Source organism: Sorex fumeus, unplaced genomic scaffold, assembly GCF_029834395.1.
Source record: "Sorex fumeus unplaced genomic scaffold, SorFum_2.1 ptg000011l, whole genome shotgun sequence".
Taxonomy (NCBI): domain Eukaryota; kingdom Metazoa; phylum Chordata; class Mammalia; order Eulipotyphla; family Soricidae; genus Sorex; species Sorex fumeus.
Genome location: NW_026606068.1, coordinates 2,468,988 through 2,486,722, shown reverse-complemented (window position 1 = coordinate 2,486,722; position 17,735 = coordinate 2,468,988). Strand labels below are relative to the sequence as shown.

The window sequence follows — 17,735 nt, the reverse complement described above, 5'->3', positions numbered from 1 at the left end:
TCCATGTCTATACCCATTTAGACAGATCCTGTCTACCAAATTCTCTCTCCACATCTTTTACCATGTGTCATATACTAGTTTTTCAAAAATTATTCCTATTCTTTTTTGAAAGTTCCTATTAAGTTTCACAAGAAGTTTCTTTGCACATTTTTATTGCTTCTAAACATCCCCTCCCCACACACAAATTTTACTTCCTACACTATTTCTTATATATAATAACACACCTGCTCTGGTCTATTATTTTGCCTAAAATTTTAAGTTCCCAATTCAAAATAACAAGCAAAACAGTCCTAAATTATAAACTGTGTGGGTTTCTATCACTGTGTGAAAGTTATGCCATTATGTATTTTTACCTTTCATTTCAGAAAGTTAAGAACGCAGATTGAATTATTTCATGATTTAAAAAAAACAACTTCCTGTTCTTTTATATCTATTTTTGCAACTTTTCTAACATATCGTTTTCTACTGCTATTAACTGATTATGTGCTTTCAACTTATTGCATAACATCTGATAGTAGAAATTCAAGGCCAGTTAGAATAATATGACTAAACTATCAGAAATACAAGTACACTTACAGAATTTATAAAAAATATGAGAACATTTATAACCTTTATTCCTACTGTAGTATAACATCAAGAATACAAATGAATATCTCATTCTTTTGCAGATCTGAAACCAGAAGAGTGGCAATGCCAGATGAACACAAAGAGAACAAAAAATAAGCTAGTGACGATAATTTAATCTGAATTTGAAGATAGAAATCTTCTAAAAGCTCATTATTTTGTCTACAAGGCCTTAAAAACTTTAACTATTTTCTTTAATTAAGAGCCTCATTCCCCCCAGGAAACAATGATTCCATAACAACTTGTGCGTAGTTGACACTCAGATACCCCAACAGAATTTCTCTTCCTCTTCTTTTTGTAGCTGGAGTTGATCACAGCATTCAGAGGTGGTTATTGCTAGCCCAAGCAGTTACACCCTCCCTCCCTGCCCCAACTCAAACTTGGCTATATAGTGAATCTTACAGCAAAGTGTTGAATCAGCAACTAACTTGTGAAACAATTAGACTAATGAGAGCTAAGAAAGATTTAGGTGAGAAACTTTGGGGTAGGAGAGATATTTTCTAATCCTACACAGGAGAGTTTCCAGGAATCTGCTATTTTTTTTTTTAATGTTGGAACAGTGAACTAGAGAACACTGAGAGTCATGTTACAAAAGCATAGCATATACTGTCTTCTTGCGCCTATACAAAAAGGACATTGCTCTGAATAAACTCTGCAATGGACATAGGGAGAAGAGAAAAACCATATTTACAAGTCAACAGAGCACAAAGAAAGAAGTTACAAATAAACACAGAGGAATGGGAGCACTGTGATAGGAGCAACCCAATATTCCTAAACTACCTGAGGCTATGCAGGAAAGACAAAACAGTGTTATCCTACAGAACCTCTACCTTGAGATAAATCAATCTCAGGACGTAGCTGTTCCCAAACAAGAACAGAGAAATCTCCACTCTGTTGCTTGAGATGTGTCTTCCTGATGCACCTTCCATGGACGTCATCCAATCAACTTTACTATTTAAGTCAGTCTTGAAAAGCTTTTGTGTATAAAATCTTTAGGGGCGACTGGGGGTGGAGGGTGACGGATCTTCCCCTAGCCACCCGCAATTCAGGGTGGGTCCCGGGTCGCTCCCCCAGCTGGGGTGGCCCGGGTAATGGGGCAGACGGCTGAGGAAATGAGGGCCAAGCTGGTTGATTGATCAGTCGCCATTTATTCTATTCTCCCACGCTCCTGCCCCAGTCTCTCTGAGCCCAACCCCATTCTAGTCTCACACTGCCCCTCATTCCCATCTTCTCCTGTCTCTCCTGCTCATCTCTCTGTGCTACCTCTCGTAGCCTGGGCTCTCTCCATGTGCCTGCTCCTGCATTCTTCTTCCACATCCTTCTCTCTGTCCCTCTTGCTAGTCTCTCCGCACTCCATCATGTTGCCCTGCCCTTTCTCACTCTCCCCAGCTCTCATCCTCTCTCTCTAACTCTCTTGTCTCTTCAATTCTCCAGCACTCTGGGCCCACACTGCACCCAGTCAGGTAGCAAAATCAACATAAAAAAGCCCTTCCTGACTGTCTGTCTCAAGGACAGAAACACTACCAAGGAGCCCTTCCTGACTGCCCAAGGGCAAAATGCCTCTTAAAGTCTTTTTCTCCTTTCCTCAATCCAGTAACTCAATAACATCTTTATACTAGTTATTTTTTGTATGGACCCAGTAAGAGATACATTGACGCTTGTAGGGCAGCTCTCCTGGGAACATCTTGCCAGACTCTGACTACAGAGCTCAGGCCAGATTAATCATTCCTAAACCTAGCAGGGTCCAAATCTAGTTATTACTTTTTGCATCATGACAGCATTTGTCCATGACCAAGTTCTTAACTCATAGTTAAGCATTATGGCACTTTGGCCAGGCCCATCTCCATGCCAGGGTAGCACATAGCTTACCGCTTGTCCTGGTTCCATCCAGTCCCTCTTCGGGACTCTGCTTTTGGGGGTGCTAGGAAGTAAAGGCAGCTGAGACTTAGGTGAGAGAACAGATGTCCAGGAGGGAAATATCACTGATATAAATATACATTACACAAGAATGACTTCTTGTGTCCATACAAAAAGGACATTGCTCTGAATAAACTATTCAATGGACATAGGGAGAAGAGAAAAACAATATTTACAAGTCAACAGAGCACAAAGAAAGAAGTTACAAATAAACACAGAGGAATGGGAGCACTGTGATAGGAGCAACTCAATATACCTAAACTACCTGAGGCTATGCAGGAAAGACAAAACAGTGTTATCCTACAGTTTTGTTACTTAAACAGAATGCACCTTAGCTGATTAAACCTTTTGTTTTTAGGTTTGTTTTTATATCTAATAGTACACAAATATATACATGTACTATTAGTATTAAATCTCAAAGTGATATAATTTAGATTTTATCTCAACGTTAGATAGTTTTTAGAAATCTGGGGTATTTTATGAAAGTAACAAAATTAAGTTTGGGAGTTCAAAGAAATCTTATGCTCAACTGAAAGCTAAATGAAATATATAAAGCATAACAATAATAGATAACAATTTCTCTTTTATTCTAATATATAGGGAAATTAAGTCTTTGCTTAGTCTATATTCTTTGTATTTATAATTAATTGTTTTCATTAAATCACTATAAAAAAAGTCTATTTTTCTTCCAATACTACCTAAGCTTCTAATTTGTGGAGAAGATTCTCCAATGGCACTGTCTGCATATTGTATTAAGCTGTGTGCCTTCTAAGACAATCCATAGTCTGGATTTTCCTCATTTTTATTACCTTCACCCCATGTTACTGTAGCTCCAGGCTCCTCAGAGCTTCTTCGTACCTTTCACCCCTCTCTGTATTCAACATCTTAGGTTTTGCATCTCTGCTTTTTGGTCAAAAGTTCCTCCCACCCACCTGGAATGTAATTCTCTATATGAAAACTCTTATCACACTGCTGGATAGAATACTGAATAACACTTGGGCTATGTCATACATGACTATCCACACCACTCTAAGATTTTTGTTACTTTTGTTGTAATTATACTGTAAGATTCTTGAGATAAAAAATTCAGATTAATTTTTATAGCCCTCCTCTCAAGCCTCAAACCCTGTGTAATAAAGTAGTTATTAAATATATACTTGATTAATTAACCTTGATTTACTATTTGTCTCAAAGATGATTCATATTTCTCAAAAAATATTTTAAATCACTAGATTAGCCTAGGGCTACCATATTTTATAAATAAAATTACAGAAGACTCTAAATTTTTGCATTTCAGATAAGTAACAAACTCTTCTGATATAAATGTACACAATAAAATACTTAGGGGATAAATATAGAAAAGAATCACATGTTCTTTAATTTAAAATTCTTATTTCACTGATGGTTTTTATTTTATCTATTATGAGATTAGATTGCCTAAAAGTGATGTGTGCTAGTTTTTCTAAATAAGAAACCCCATGCTTATGAATTATTTAACTTCACAAGCTTCTGTTAATCAAGGTCTGTAGTACAAGAAGTTCCCTATGTTGTTCTACCCAGGCACAGAAAACAAATAGATTTTCTATTATATGAATATCATTGAAGATGAATAAGAGGCCACATTTGGCCTCAAGTAGCTCCTAATCTGATAGGAAGAACAGCTCATTGCAGGCCTGCCTATAATTTATGGGCAGTGTAGCTACTGATCCAATGCCTTAGTTTTTTTTTTTTGTCTGCTAGCCTCTTGAACAAATATCAGAGATGACATTATACACTTAGATTGTCAAAAGTAAAGTCTGCTGCTTTTGAAGTGCACCTTAACTACTTCTTGCCTCTCAAGTGATGTGTAAACACTATGATTCATAATCCGAAATGAAAATAATTGCTCATAATTTGTTTTGATCAGTACACAACACTCAGATTTTCATAACAGAACTAGATTTTATTGTAGTTTTTTTTCTTTTACCTTGTTCTTGTTTATATAACATGCATTTTTTTCCTTAGCACCAGCCATGGAAACCTATCCTAGATGGCATCTCCTATACTCTGAGCCATTGTGTAAATCCCTCCTAAGTAAAAATCACACCCATGAATTAAACTGAGTGTGTGTGTGTGTGTGTGTGTGTGTGTGTGTGTTTGTGTGGTGCTCAGACTCAGTCCAGGACTCACACATGCGAGGCAAGCATTCAACCACAAAGGGGTACCACTGACTCTCTGCCATTTGGCTTTGAGCCCTGATTCGCTTTATTTATTTATTCATTCATTTATTTTAGCTTTTTTTGGTCACACCCGGCGATGCTCAGGGCTGACTTCTGGCTCTGCACTCAGGAATCACTCCTGGCAGTGCTCAGAGGACCATATGGGATGCCAGGGAATGAACCGGGGTCGACCATGTGCAAGGCAAACACCCTACCTGCTATACTATCACTTCAATACTCCCCTCCAATTTCCTTTGAATAATCACTTCTCTGTCAATCTTTTCTGCCACAGACAACAGGTTCCAGGGAACATTTTCACTTGCATGCAATAAATTCTATGCTTGTAATAATAAAACCCCCAATTCCAGAAAAAAGTAGCATGCTTTTTATAACAATCTTAATTGCACATTACTAAAAGTATGCTTTTTAGACTCAAAACATCTAACTCAGGGCTCTTAAACAAACTTACAACATACACCTAGACTAGAGAGAAGCATATTTTTCTTTTCTTTGCTAGACATAAGCTACCGATTGCCTTTTTTGAAGGCAATTTTCAAATATATAAAACAACATATAATCCACAAAATGCCCATTTCGGCGTAATTCAATTGGTTATTCACATCTCACATAAAATGACAAGTGAATGGTATAAAGAAGTCATGAGAATAATAAGCTAATATTAATTTGAATGATTTGTCAATTACCCAGATAGAAGTCTATGGTTAACATAATCACCATGGCAAGTCTGTGAAAATTAGGAAGTGCTCGTTGTCAGTGAGTATTTGAGGTTGTCAAAAATTACCTTGGGTAGCTCTTCAATTTGATTGGCATCTAGATAAAGCTCCTCTAATGTTCGCTCAAAGTTAAAGACCTCCTTTGGCACTTGCTGCAGGCTGCAGTGGGAGTAATCTAACACTGAGATGATTTCTTCTTCACCTCGGAAACATCGGCATGGCACCAGACGGCCGATGAGCTTCCGTTTGGTGGTCATCTCCAGGCACTGCACTAGGGAAACAAAAGGAAAAAATAACAGTTTAATTAACTGAAGACATATGCCATTTAAAGCTTCTATGAGGAATTTGGTTTTGTGTACATTTCATAATTATGTAATGCTTTAAAGTTTATACGAGACGTGGGCATGCATTATATCAAGTAATCCTTAGTCAGCCCTGAAAGGTGTATGAGACAGCTTTTTCTTCCCACTTGAAACAAGAAAGAAAGGGATTCAGAAAGGTTAGGAGACTTCCCACACTTGCACAGCTTTGGAGAGAAAGAAAGGAGCAGAATACAGTTCTGATTCAGCGCAAATGCTGGCTTGGTGCTCACACTCCCTCTCTTAAAGAACGGATCCAGCGTTTTTAATTTTACGTAAATTGCAGTGAAATACAGAGACCACCAGAATTGGCTGTAACAAAAATCCATTTCTCCCCAGTTTAGTGAAAACATTCAAGCATTTACTCTGGAGGTAAAATGTCCTATTGAGCCCCAGACTCATTCCACTAGTCAACATGTAATTTATTGAATAAACACCCATGTTCCATGAATAGATCTTGGAGCTGGGGATAGAGTGATGACTTAAACAAAGTTCCCATTTTCATGGAACTTTATGCCTCTCTGAAGATGCAGAGTTGGCTTGGCTAACTTCAGTGATATGTCTGTCTTTCTGAATCCTATCATTTGAATGGGAGACAACAACTTGAAATCATAACAGAAATTCCTGAATCATGCCTGACATATTTTTTCCCTCTTCCTCTTGGTTAAACGAACTAAACACCATGACATCTTGTACAAACTTGTGTCACTGCACCTTCAACACTTGGCTCCATTTGCTGTTTTTCAATGTCAGTCATCTTGGACTATCAGCCTTTTGGAGATAGCAATGGCATTTTTTTCACTAATGCATATGTCTTGGCACTTGGTATCAGGATATAACATAACAAATGCAGAACAAAAAATGAATATATAAGACAAGCAACAAGTAAGTATGTGTGGAACTCTCTCCCAGAAGTCTGCTTGACTGATAATTTTCTGAAAAACATCTTGTTCTTACTAAAAGGTTACTGTGTCTATGAATGTACCCCTAGAGAAATGGCCTGCCAGTTTCTCTTGAACTCTGGAGCAGTAATCATATTGCTTGCTAAGAAGGTGTCCATTTCCCAACATGTCAGGGAAAGTTTTCGAAGACAAAGAAAAAGACTATTTTATTCACTGTGAATTCAGTGTCCAGTCTGGCAACTACAGAAGAATTATTGAATGAGCATTTATATGAAGCTTCTACTCATTGGTTTGTTTTACTTGCCAAAAATTTAGTGCTGTACCAGAAATTAATGATGGTTCATTAAAACAATGTGGTATTTAGTTCTTTAGATTGCTTATACAGAACCACATTTGGAGGCAAGTGAATAAAATATTCTTAGCAAATGTTGGATGTTTAGCCCAAAGTTATTATTACTTCCCCTTTAACTTATGGAATTAATAAATGTCATATTTTGTAGACAGGTTCATGAGTAACCACTTAGTGGTTACTTACACATGGTAGTCTGTAGAAGACTGACTAAAATAATTCTAAAATGACCTTTTTCTTTTTCTCAATTTCTCTCTTGAACTCCTACACTTCTCATTTATGTGAACGTGAGTCACAAGGTTTTGTAACTGTTATTTCACTCAACCTTACTAGAAATCTCTCATTTTAGGTTGGTGCCTCTGGGGTCTGAACCTGGGATCAAACAGAGGTGGGAAAGCCTGTAAACACTAAATATCCGACATATACAAGGCACTCAGCAAACATTCCTTTAGATAACTGCAAGTCAGAAGTGATGGCTTAGACTAGCATGGAAAGTGGTAATGAACTGGAAAGATACCCAATAATCAGAATCTAACATATTGGTGAAGGGTTAAATGAGAAGTAACAAGGAGGTACCAGGGATGGGGGGGGAGATGGAGTAAGGTGGGGGGACAGAAAGGAGTTTTGAACACTTCCCAGGTTTTCACTTTGTGTCTCTGGAAGTGATGTGTTAGCTGTGCTGTTGCTGACTTGAATCAGGGTCTATACAAATCCACCTGCCTCTGTGAGGCTACTAATAGGAAAAGCACTAACTGCTCCTGTATCATTTGCATTGCCTGGTGCCAAGTCTCACCCTTCTCTGTTGAACCAAGGACTTGATGCTTGATAGCTGTTGCTATCACAGATATATATATATATATATATATATATATATATATATATATATACTTACATGCATATTATATATATATGTTATAGACCAAAAGGTAAAAGAAAATTCAGGCCTCTGCCTGAACTATTTAGCTAGAGTGTCCATGGCTCACTTAGACTTTTGGAATTTAATTCACATAGTAGTACATTCCCACACTTTGACCTCAAGCCAAATGTTTACCTAGTCATCTTTTCTTTTCTTTATCTCATCTCTAAAACATGCTGAGTTCTTTTGGTCCAGTACATCTTTCCTCTGCAGCTACTGAGTACCAAGACACAGCAACTCAGCACTGCTCATAATATCCAGAATCTGGAAACAACTCGAGTGCCCGAGAACAGATGACTGGTTAAAGAAACTTTGGTACATCTACACAATAAAATACTATGCAGCTGTTAGGAAAGATGAAGTCGTGAAATTTGCTTATAAGTGGATGGTCGTGGAGGGTATAAAGCTAAGTGAAATGAGTCAAAAAGAGAGGGACAGATATAGAATGACCACTCATTTATGGAATATAAAATAACATAATATGAGACTGACACCCAAGGATATTAGAGACGGGCAGAATTATTGTTCCATGGTTGGTACCCTGACTCATGAACTGGGAAAGAAGGCAGCTGGAATAGAGAAGGGATCATTAAGTCAATGATAGTTGGAGAGATAGTTTGAGATGGGAGTTGTGTGCTGAAAGTAGATAAAGGACCAAATGTCATAGCTTCTCAGTATCTGTGTTGCAAACCATAATGCCCAAAAGTAGAGAGAGAAAGAGGAAAATTGTCTGCCATAGACACAGGTGAAAGGGGTGGGATTGGGAAGGAGTAGTGGGGACATTGGTGGTGGTAAATGTGCACTGGTGGAGGGATGGGTTTTTGATCATTGTATAACTAAAACTCAAACATGAAAGCCTTGTAACTGTATATCTCAGTGATTCAATAAAATAATAATAATAATAATAATAATAATAATAATAATAATAAAAGACGCAGCTACTACATTAAGTCTCAAGTTCTTCACTTGGTCTTTCATTTATAGAGTCAACTAATACTGCATCCTTTAATCATGGTCATGGTCCTCCCATTGTTCATCGATTTGCTCAAGCGGGCCCAGTAACGTCTCCATCATGAGACTTGTTGTTACTGAGTTTGGCATATCAAATACATCATGGGTAGCTTGCCAGGCTCTGCCGTGCGGGCGCGATGCTCTTGGTAGCATGCCGGGCTCTCTGAAAGGGGTGGAGTAATCCAACTTGGGTCGGCCACGTTGGCTGCTTGTAAGGCAAACGCCCTACCACTGTGCTATCGCTCCAGCCCCAGCATCCTTTAATGGATCACTATTATTTCCCAGTCTTTAGTGGAGCATAATGATTTTCACTTACTGTGGAAACCCTTAGGCTTAGAAGTGCATTTGTTATCCCCTTGCTCTATAAAAGCTACTTCCCCTCTCTCATTCAATAAAACCCAAGATCTTCTGATGGCCTTTCTATTTCTTTCTAATATTATTTTCCTCTTCTTTCTATTGTGTTGGATAACATTCATTTACCATCTCTTGAGCAGACTCTTCACCTATGAATGATTTCAGTACCTGATTCATGGTTTCTCAGTCACAGCTTTTTCCAACCCTGATTTATGCTCCTTCATAGCTTTCAACATTTGAGAGTTTTTTCCTACTCCAAATTTCTAAATAACTTTCCTCTAGTGCTACTTCTTTATTTTTTTAACGGTAGGTTTCTAGAAATTTACATGAAAGTTGACTTTCTAACAAATGCCCACATGTTTTTTTTTTCCCCTTTATTTTATTTTATTTTTTTTTAAAGTTGTAGATTTACAATTTTTTGTGCTTTGGTTTCAATTATACAATGATCAGATACCCATCCCTCCACCAGTGCCCATTTTCCACCACCATGGATAATATCCCTCCCACCCCCATCCCCCCATCCCCCCTGCCTCTGTGGCAGGGCAATCCCCTGTGTTCTCTCTCTCCTTTTGGGTGTTGTGGTCTGCAAAAGAGGCATTGAGTGGCAAACATGTTCAGTCCATAGTCTACTTTCGACATGCATCTCCCCTCCTGGGAGGATCCTCCAAACATCCTTTATTTGGTGCTCCCTTCTCTATCTGAGCTGCCCTTTCCTCTAGGATACCCGGCTGGCCTCTAAGTTATGGAGTAATCCTCCTGGTGCTGATCTCAGCTATTCTTGGGTATTAATCTCATACTTTGTTACTTTATATCCCCCAGATGAATGCAATCTTTCTATGTCTATCCCTCTCTTTCTGACTCATTTCGCTTAGCATGATACTTTCCATATTGTACCACTTGTATGTAAATTTCATGACTTCATCTTTTCTAACAGCTACATAGTACTCCATTGTGTAGATGTACCAAAGTTTCTTTAACCAGTCATCTGTTCTTGGGAAATGCCCACATGTTTAACAACGTTAACGGCTATAGAAACATAAATTTGAATTAGGAATATTAATTTTATTATGACTATATATGTGTGTGTGTCTATTCAAGATAATTTGATTTCTTGTGCATATTTTTGTTTCCTTAAAATTTCCCGTATTAATTTGCTCTCTGTTCCTTTCACTAATTCTGTTCTCGCTCTCCTCTGGATGGAGTATGAAATATGTAACCTGGTACCTTCTGCCCCATCTCCAACACACTGGGACAAACGATCCTCCAAGAGTGATAGCTCACCTGACTCCTGTCTAGAATGCTTGCTATTCTAGACTTGCTATCAGTCTGTCATCTTAGAATTTCTCTTTCCTATTATCCTGGAGCGATAGCAGAGTGGGTAAGGCATTTGCCTTGTACGCCGCCAACATGGCCCACCCGGATTCGATTCCTCTGTCCCTCTCATAGAGCCTGGCAAGCTACTGACAGTATCTTGCCTGCACGGTAAAGCCTGGAAAGCTCCCCGTGACATATTAAATATGCCAAAAACAGTAACAACAAGTCTCACAATTTGTTGTGAGATGTTACTGGTGCCCGCTTGAGCAAATCGATGAAAATGGGAGGACAGTGCTACAGGCTACATCATTTCATCATTTCATTTCATCATCCTGTTAATCGTCGATTGCCTCGAGCAGGCCCCAGTAACGTCTCTTTCATCCTAGCCCTGAGATTATATTCACGGCTCTTTAGGAGAATGAGACCCATCATTGTTACTGGTATTTGGCATATTTGGTATGCCACGGGGAGTTTGCCAGACTCTGCCCTGTGGGCAGGCTACATTCGGATAGCCTGCAAGTTTGTCCAAAGTAGGAATGAGGCTACATCATCCTATGAATTTTGCATTTCTTTCTTTTATAGCTCCCGGATTCCTGTTTTTTCTTTTTCTAGATTTAGTTTTTAGACTCCAGTTGTTTGTTTCTGGTTTTTTTTTGTCTTATTTTTAGTTTCGGAACCACACTTGGTAGTGCTCAGGGCTTACTCCTGTACTCCTGGCTCTGTGCTCAGGGATCACTCCTGGCAGACTTCGGGGAGGGACCATAAGTGGTGCCAGGGATCTAACGTGTGTTGGCCACATGCAAGGCAAGCATCCTATCTGCTGGAGTATATAGTTCAGGTCCAAGAATCCAGCTTTCTTTCTTTCTTTCTTTTTTTTTTTTTATTTCAACACCTAGATTCTCCCGAAAAAAAAAAAAAAGAATCCATGGTAGTTATGCTGTGTGTCTACCCAGGTAGTTTTATTTCACCCACAAATGTTTGGCAGTTGAACTGGCTATATATTTTCAGGTCAGAAAAAAAATTTTTTTAAGTCATTTTATTTTCTAGCTTTTAAGGCTGTTGTCAGGAAATTTAGTCTCATTAGTATTCAAAATCCTGTCTCACACCCACCTTCCCCTCCACAAGAACATTTTAGAACTTTCATCTCCTCTTTTGAAATTTCCTGACAATTTCCTGACAATATGCTTGGATATGTTCTTTTTTTAACCCACTCCACTGGGACTTGATGAGCTCCTTTACTTTCGAAACATCCTTCAAATCTGTCTTCCTTTCTGTTACTATCTAATTGATAATTTCCTCCTTTTCTTTGCCATTCCTGTTAGCTGGACCTAGGATCAACAATCTTAGATTAGTCCTGAAATTCAATGATCTTTCCTTCTCTGATTTCCCTGTCTTTAAATGCTGTTTTCTGAGGGATTGCCTCAACTTTATCTTCTAAAACCATGTCTGATAACTTTTATCTGATAGCAAATTTTCTACTCCCTCAGAGCTCTGAGTTGTTTCTTGCTTGTTCCATGTTTCTTGGATCTTGTTTGCTTTTCAGATGTCAAATCATTTTTCTTTACTCTCAAAAGTCTGGAAGTATTTTTTGAATTCTCCCCTGGCATTCTGAGTTTCATTTTCTATTAGTTTCTTTTAGTCTTCATCTTTCAGGAGGGAGATTTTCCACAGATATCTGCTGATCTCTGGCTGTCCTTCAATATTAAAGAAGAAAGCTAAAACGTTAATTGGAAGTTTTGTATGCATGACAGGTTTTACTGCAGGGTGATGTGGCAGAAAGCCAAACATGGACTCTGGTCTTCTTCCTGGAGCACCGTCAAATCGTTTTGTTTAAAAAGGATTTCTGGAACTTTCCGGATTTCAGTAACGTCTCCTCAGTTCCTTATGTGATGTCTTACCTGATGTCTCTTCAAGACTCTAATAAAGTTTGCGCAGTAGATAATTTTTATACTCCTTTATTGAAACCTTAGAAGATAAAGTATTTTAAGCTGGCAATATACTCTATAATGGAAGTAAATAAAAACGAGGATCTTTCCAAGTCTTCTTTCATAAATAAATGTCTCTCAAAATTTCTTTTATTTTTGCTTTTTGGTCACACCCTGGAGTTGCACAGAGATTAATTCTGGCTCGTGCACTCAGGAATTACTCCTGGAGGTGCTCAGGGGACCCTATGGGATGCTGGGAATCGAACCCAGGTTGGCGGTGTGCAAGGCAAATGCCCTACCCGCTATGTTATTGCTCCAGCCCCATCTCTCAAAATTTATTATCGCTGATATTTCTATTTCCTCTGTCCTTGTAAGTTCATGTACTTAAAAATTCCTTTTAGTTATGTAGATTTTGGGTGGCAAGTATAGACAGTATAGAATGATAACAAATCCTTAAGGTTGGATTACCAGAACTGAGAATACCAAATTATGAGAAAGTGAGTGGGTGGGGATGATGAGGTCAGTTTGATGTAACAAGAGCTTTGTGGTGGTCTTGGGTGGTGAAGGTGCAAACTTTGTTTTTTTTTTTACATCAAAATTATAAACAATACTATTTAACCATGTTATCTAAATTATAATAAAATTTTCTTTTATAAAGGACCAGCCACAACCATGCTGAGACCACTCTCTGCACACATGAAGGTACTGGCAGAGGGACAAATCCACGCGGGTTCCGGGGCTGAGATCGCCAAGCCTACTCAGATTGGGGCCGAGCATCCTCCACCTAGATCCTCCAAATTCCAGTAGGCGGGGGTCACACCCACCAACTGGTCCCCTGGCGCTGTGTAATCCCATCAACGGCCAAGACTCAGAGACTATAAAAACCAGCTCCCGGGATCGTGTGGCCGCATTTGTGGCCACGCGACATCTTATTATGACATCTTATTATCTCATTCCTACTTTTGACAAACTTGCAGGCTATCGAATGTAGCCTGCCCACATGGCAGAGTCTGGCAAACTCCCCGTGGCGTACCAAATATGCCAAATACCAGTGACAATGATGGGTCTCATTCTCCTAAAGAGCTTTGAATACAATCTCAGGGCTAGGATGAAAGAGACGTTACTGGGGCCTACTTGAGGCAATCGACGAATAACAGGATGATTTGTAATTTGTTTGTGATTGTGATAAAGGCCAAAGAGATAATATAGGCAGTAAGGTGCTTGCCTTGCAGGCAGCCAAAATAGTTCTATCCCTGACACCACATGTGGTCCCCTGAATAGTGTCAGGGTGACTTCTGAGCACACAGAAGTACTCCATAGTACCACTGTGTGTGCCGCCTGCAAATTAAGATACATGATAATAAAGAGGAAAAAGATAAATAAGGGTGTGTGTGTGATATTAATTTCCATGTTTAAAAGAAACTTCTTTTCTTTACTTCCTTTCTTTTTTTGACTTGTAAGGAGGCAAGGGCAGAGAATTTCATCCTCTCAGACACTCCTTCTGCTCCCTGATGTTATGCTCTTTGTATCCTCCCCTCTGTGTCATCATTTCAGGCTTCTAAAGAGGAGTCATATTGTCTACACCCATTAGAATTTACAGTAGGACAGCTAGGGTTCTCCCTGGGGCCTATTGCTCTTCCAATTGTACACTCTCTGCTTTCCAATCTCATCCACCTTCTTCGACTCTCACTTCAACTGAATTTTAATGAGAGGATGGCAATAGAAATGGTTTTTGACTCTTCTTGGTTTTATTTCCCTCTTCCTCTCCTTATGTTCCATAGGATTCACAAATAATGCATGTTCAAAATTGAGAGTGCACTCTTGGAAATTAGGTGCACATCACGTACTGAATGACCGATTTTCTCTGGACACGTGAATTTACCTGCACCAGTTTCCTCATTTGTACAATAACACGGAACTGAGGAAGTGCTCAGAACTCTCTTCAAATTTTAAGTAGCCACAAGGTATTAGCAGTTACCCATCGCTCAAACTTGCTTGTCCTTCTTAGTTCTCAGTCTTAGTGAAGAGCAATACCATTAACCTCATTGTAAGACAGAACTTCCTCAGTTCTGCACTCCAATATTTTTCTCAATTCTCAATGCTGAATGTCCCAAGTCCTAACCTTTTATTTTTTATTATTTTCTTTAAATTTTTTTTATTAGTGAAACACCATGAGGTACAGTTATAGACTTATAAATTTTTGTGCTTGGGTTCCAATTATACAATGATCAAGTACCCATCCCTCCACCAGTGCCCATCCTCCACCACCACGGGTCCCAGCATCCCTCCCACCCCCCATCCCCCCCGTCCCACCCTGCCTCCTAACCTTTTAAAAGTCTAAACATTTCTCAGTCTAGCTTGATTTTCTTCAACTATTCAGCAACCGACTTCCAATGACTACCTCTTGCATTTATACCTGTTTTTCTCTCTGTTATCGCCCCCTCCTGGAGTGATAGCACAGAGGTAGGGCGTTCGCCTTACAAGCGGCCAACATGGCCGACCCGAGTTCGATTCCTCCGCCCCTCTCGGAGAGCCCGGCAAGCTACCGAGAGTATTCGATATGCCAGACACAGTAACAACAAAGTCTCCAATGGAGACGTTACTGGGCCTGCTCGAGCAAATCGACGATCAACGGGAGGGCCTTATTATCGCCCCCTCCACAATGCTGCAAAGATTTGTGGTAAATATTACAATGACCCTTCTTGGATGACAAAGACCATTTTTTTTTTTTTTGCGGTGAGGGGTAGGCCACACCTGGAGATGTTCAGGGGTTACTTGTGGATCTGCACTCAAGAATTACTCCTAGAAGTGCTCAGGAGACCATATCGGATGCTGAGGATCAAACCCAGGTTAGCCGAGTGCAAGGCAAATGCCCTACCCACTGCACTATCCATCCCAATGCCTGATATTTTTAGTGGCACTACCAAGTGTGATAAGTTCCTGAGGCTTGATCTTTTGACTTCCACATTCTCAGTCAGTACCTGGCTCTGGTTAGATATTAGTCTCCCCAGTATTTTCTTTCCCTATAGCCATGGCTTCTTTTTCATTTTTGGAGTTGCACAACTGTCTTTTCTGGTGCCTTTGGAATCGAATTGCCTATGCAAAGGCACATTTTCCTTGTCTTTAATTTTCTTTTTTTTTTTTTTTGTTAAGAATGGATATATACATCATTTGTCTCTTCAAATTCATCAAGGCAGATTTTGATTCTTGGGAGTATGTTCCAAACACATGCTTCAATTCCCACTTGATCAAATTTAAATAATTTAATATCAGTCTTATTCTCTAGATCAAAAGCTTTGTGAGGACATGGATCGTGGATAGCCTATTCAAGAATGTGTCTTTTCAGTCATTTATTCAGTATCTGGTTCAGAGCAGATTTTTAAAAAATATTTACTGTATCAGAAAATAAACAGGAAGGTTGGAGATGATTATAATGACTTTTATTTGTATAATCCTTGCAAATTTTCAAACTAATTAACTATGGTTTATTGAGTTTGCAATGTGCATAAGGTTAAACACAAAATAATTAACAGGTCTAAGATTAGACATTACATTTCCTTATCCTAAAGTCTCTGATTTTTCAACTAGCATTCTCTGCATTTTATTAACAGTGATCTGTAAATGAAAATTAAAAAACATATAAATTTATAAATACATGAATTTACTAGCAGTTCCATGCCTGTCTCCCTTCTCCTCTACCCTCACTCTTCCTTTCTTCTCTCTTTCTCTCAGAAGCCAAACTGAAGAAAAAAGAGTGAGGCAAACAATAGTTTCATCTAGAGATCGACTATAAATAATTGTTTTAAGTGCCAAAAGGATAGAAGCAAAGCAAGGTAAAGTGGATATTGCATTTCAGGAACTGATTCAGCATGAAACATAAGAAATCACAAATTCTGTAATCATCATGAACTACAAAACAAAAGGTTTGCTCTTTTCCCGAAAGGTGACCATTGCTTGGTATTATGAGAACACAGTTCCATGGTCATTGCTGGAATGGACTCAGAAACATTATGATTTCCTTTATTATCCATACCCTTGATACTTACTCAGAAAAAAGAAATTCTTAGATTTTTCGGTGTTTTTGTTGGTATTTAGATAGGGAAGAGGAATATAGGTATCCATCTTTTTTTTCTGCAAAACCCTTCAAATAAGCTCCTCAAAATCAAAGGCAACACTGCTCTTTTCTAGATTCTCAATGGCCAATCTGAATTCTCTTGTCTACTAAATCATACTTCTAAAATCTATCCTGAAGAGCTAACAGGGATTTTTCTTTTTCCCCTACCAAAGTCTGCATCATCATTTTTCCTTTCCATACTCTCACAGAGTCAACTGCATTTAAATCTTGCCAACTTGGCCTGACGTACAGTTGGTAACATAACTCTCATCTTGCTGTGTGTTTCAAATCCTTTCCACTGACTATTTAAATAAAACTGAATTTCTCCCCCTCGAGACTTCTGACTATTGCTATTGGCTCAAGCTTGAGAATGTATGTATCAAAATACCCAACATGAAACACTATTATTTTTCCTAGGAATTTAGGTTTAAGTCTGCTCATGTGATCCTTGCCTAATATTCCAATCCCTGGAAAGATAAAGGAACAAGGGGAAATTCAGTCTTTCCAAGATTTTCTGTGATAAATAATCTCGTTCTCCTCATTAGTTGGCACAGTCTTACACTTTTCAAATGAGAAATGTTTCTAATTTATTCACTGAGAAACCCTTTGCTTCACTAAGTATGCCACAGGGATGTGGAAACCTGCCAAACTCTCTCCATGTCCTACTTCAACAAACATCTTTAAAACATTATCAAACCTCAAGTAGGTCTCTGAAACCCCCTTCTGGATACAACATCCATGATCATCATAGGACTCCAAATAGTGCCTCTGAGATTTGCTTGTTTTCTGCCTATTGAAATGATCTCAATTCAGACACTCAGACTTCATGAGTTTGTTTCTATCTTATCATTATAATATCTGAGAGTCTACAATTGTACATGATGTAATTTTCTGTTAGCACAAGTAAATTGGTTGGTCTCACAAAGATCAATGGACTACTATTAAGTAAGTCCCCTGTGGTCTTACCGCTGATATTACCATGTCAACAATCAAACAAGAAATCCAGATAGAGTACCTA

General features: G+C 38.7%; 1 protein-coding gene across 12 annotated transcripts in view; it reads right to left on the bottom strand.

Annotated features, from left to right (window-relative positions):
- LRRC7 (leucine rich repeat containing 7) overlaps positions 1–17,735 on the bottom strand; it is a 628,763-nt gene that overhangs the window by 395,051 nt on the left and 215,977 nt on the right. For all 12 annotated transcript variants that reach the window (XR_008792000.1, XR_008791999.1, XM_056111016.1 and 9 more), the window contains one exon: positions 5,542–5,744. Coding sequence is in view for 10 of the 12 variants with exons in the window: in XM_056111016.1 (XP_055966991.1) it covers positions 5,542–5,744 (203 nt within the window). In the remaining 2 variants the exon portion in view is untranslated. The remainder of the gene's footprint in view (positions 1–5,541; positions 5,745–17,735) is intronic.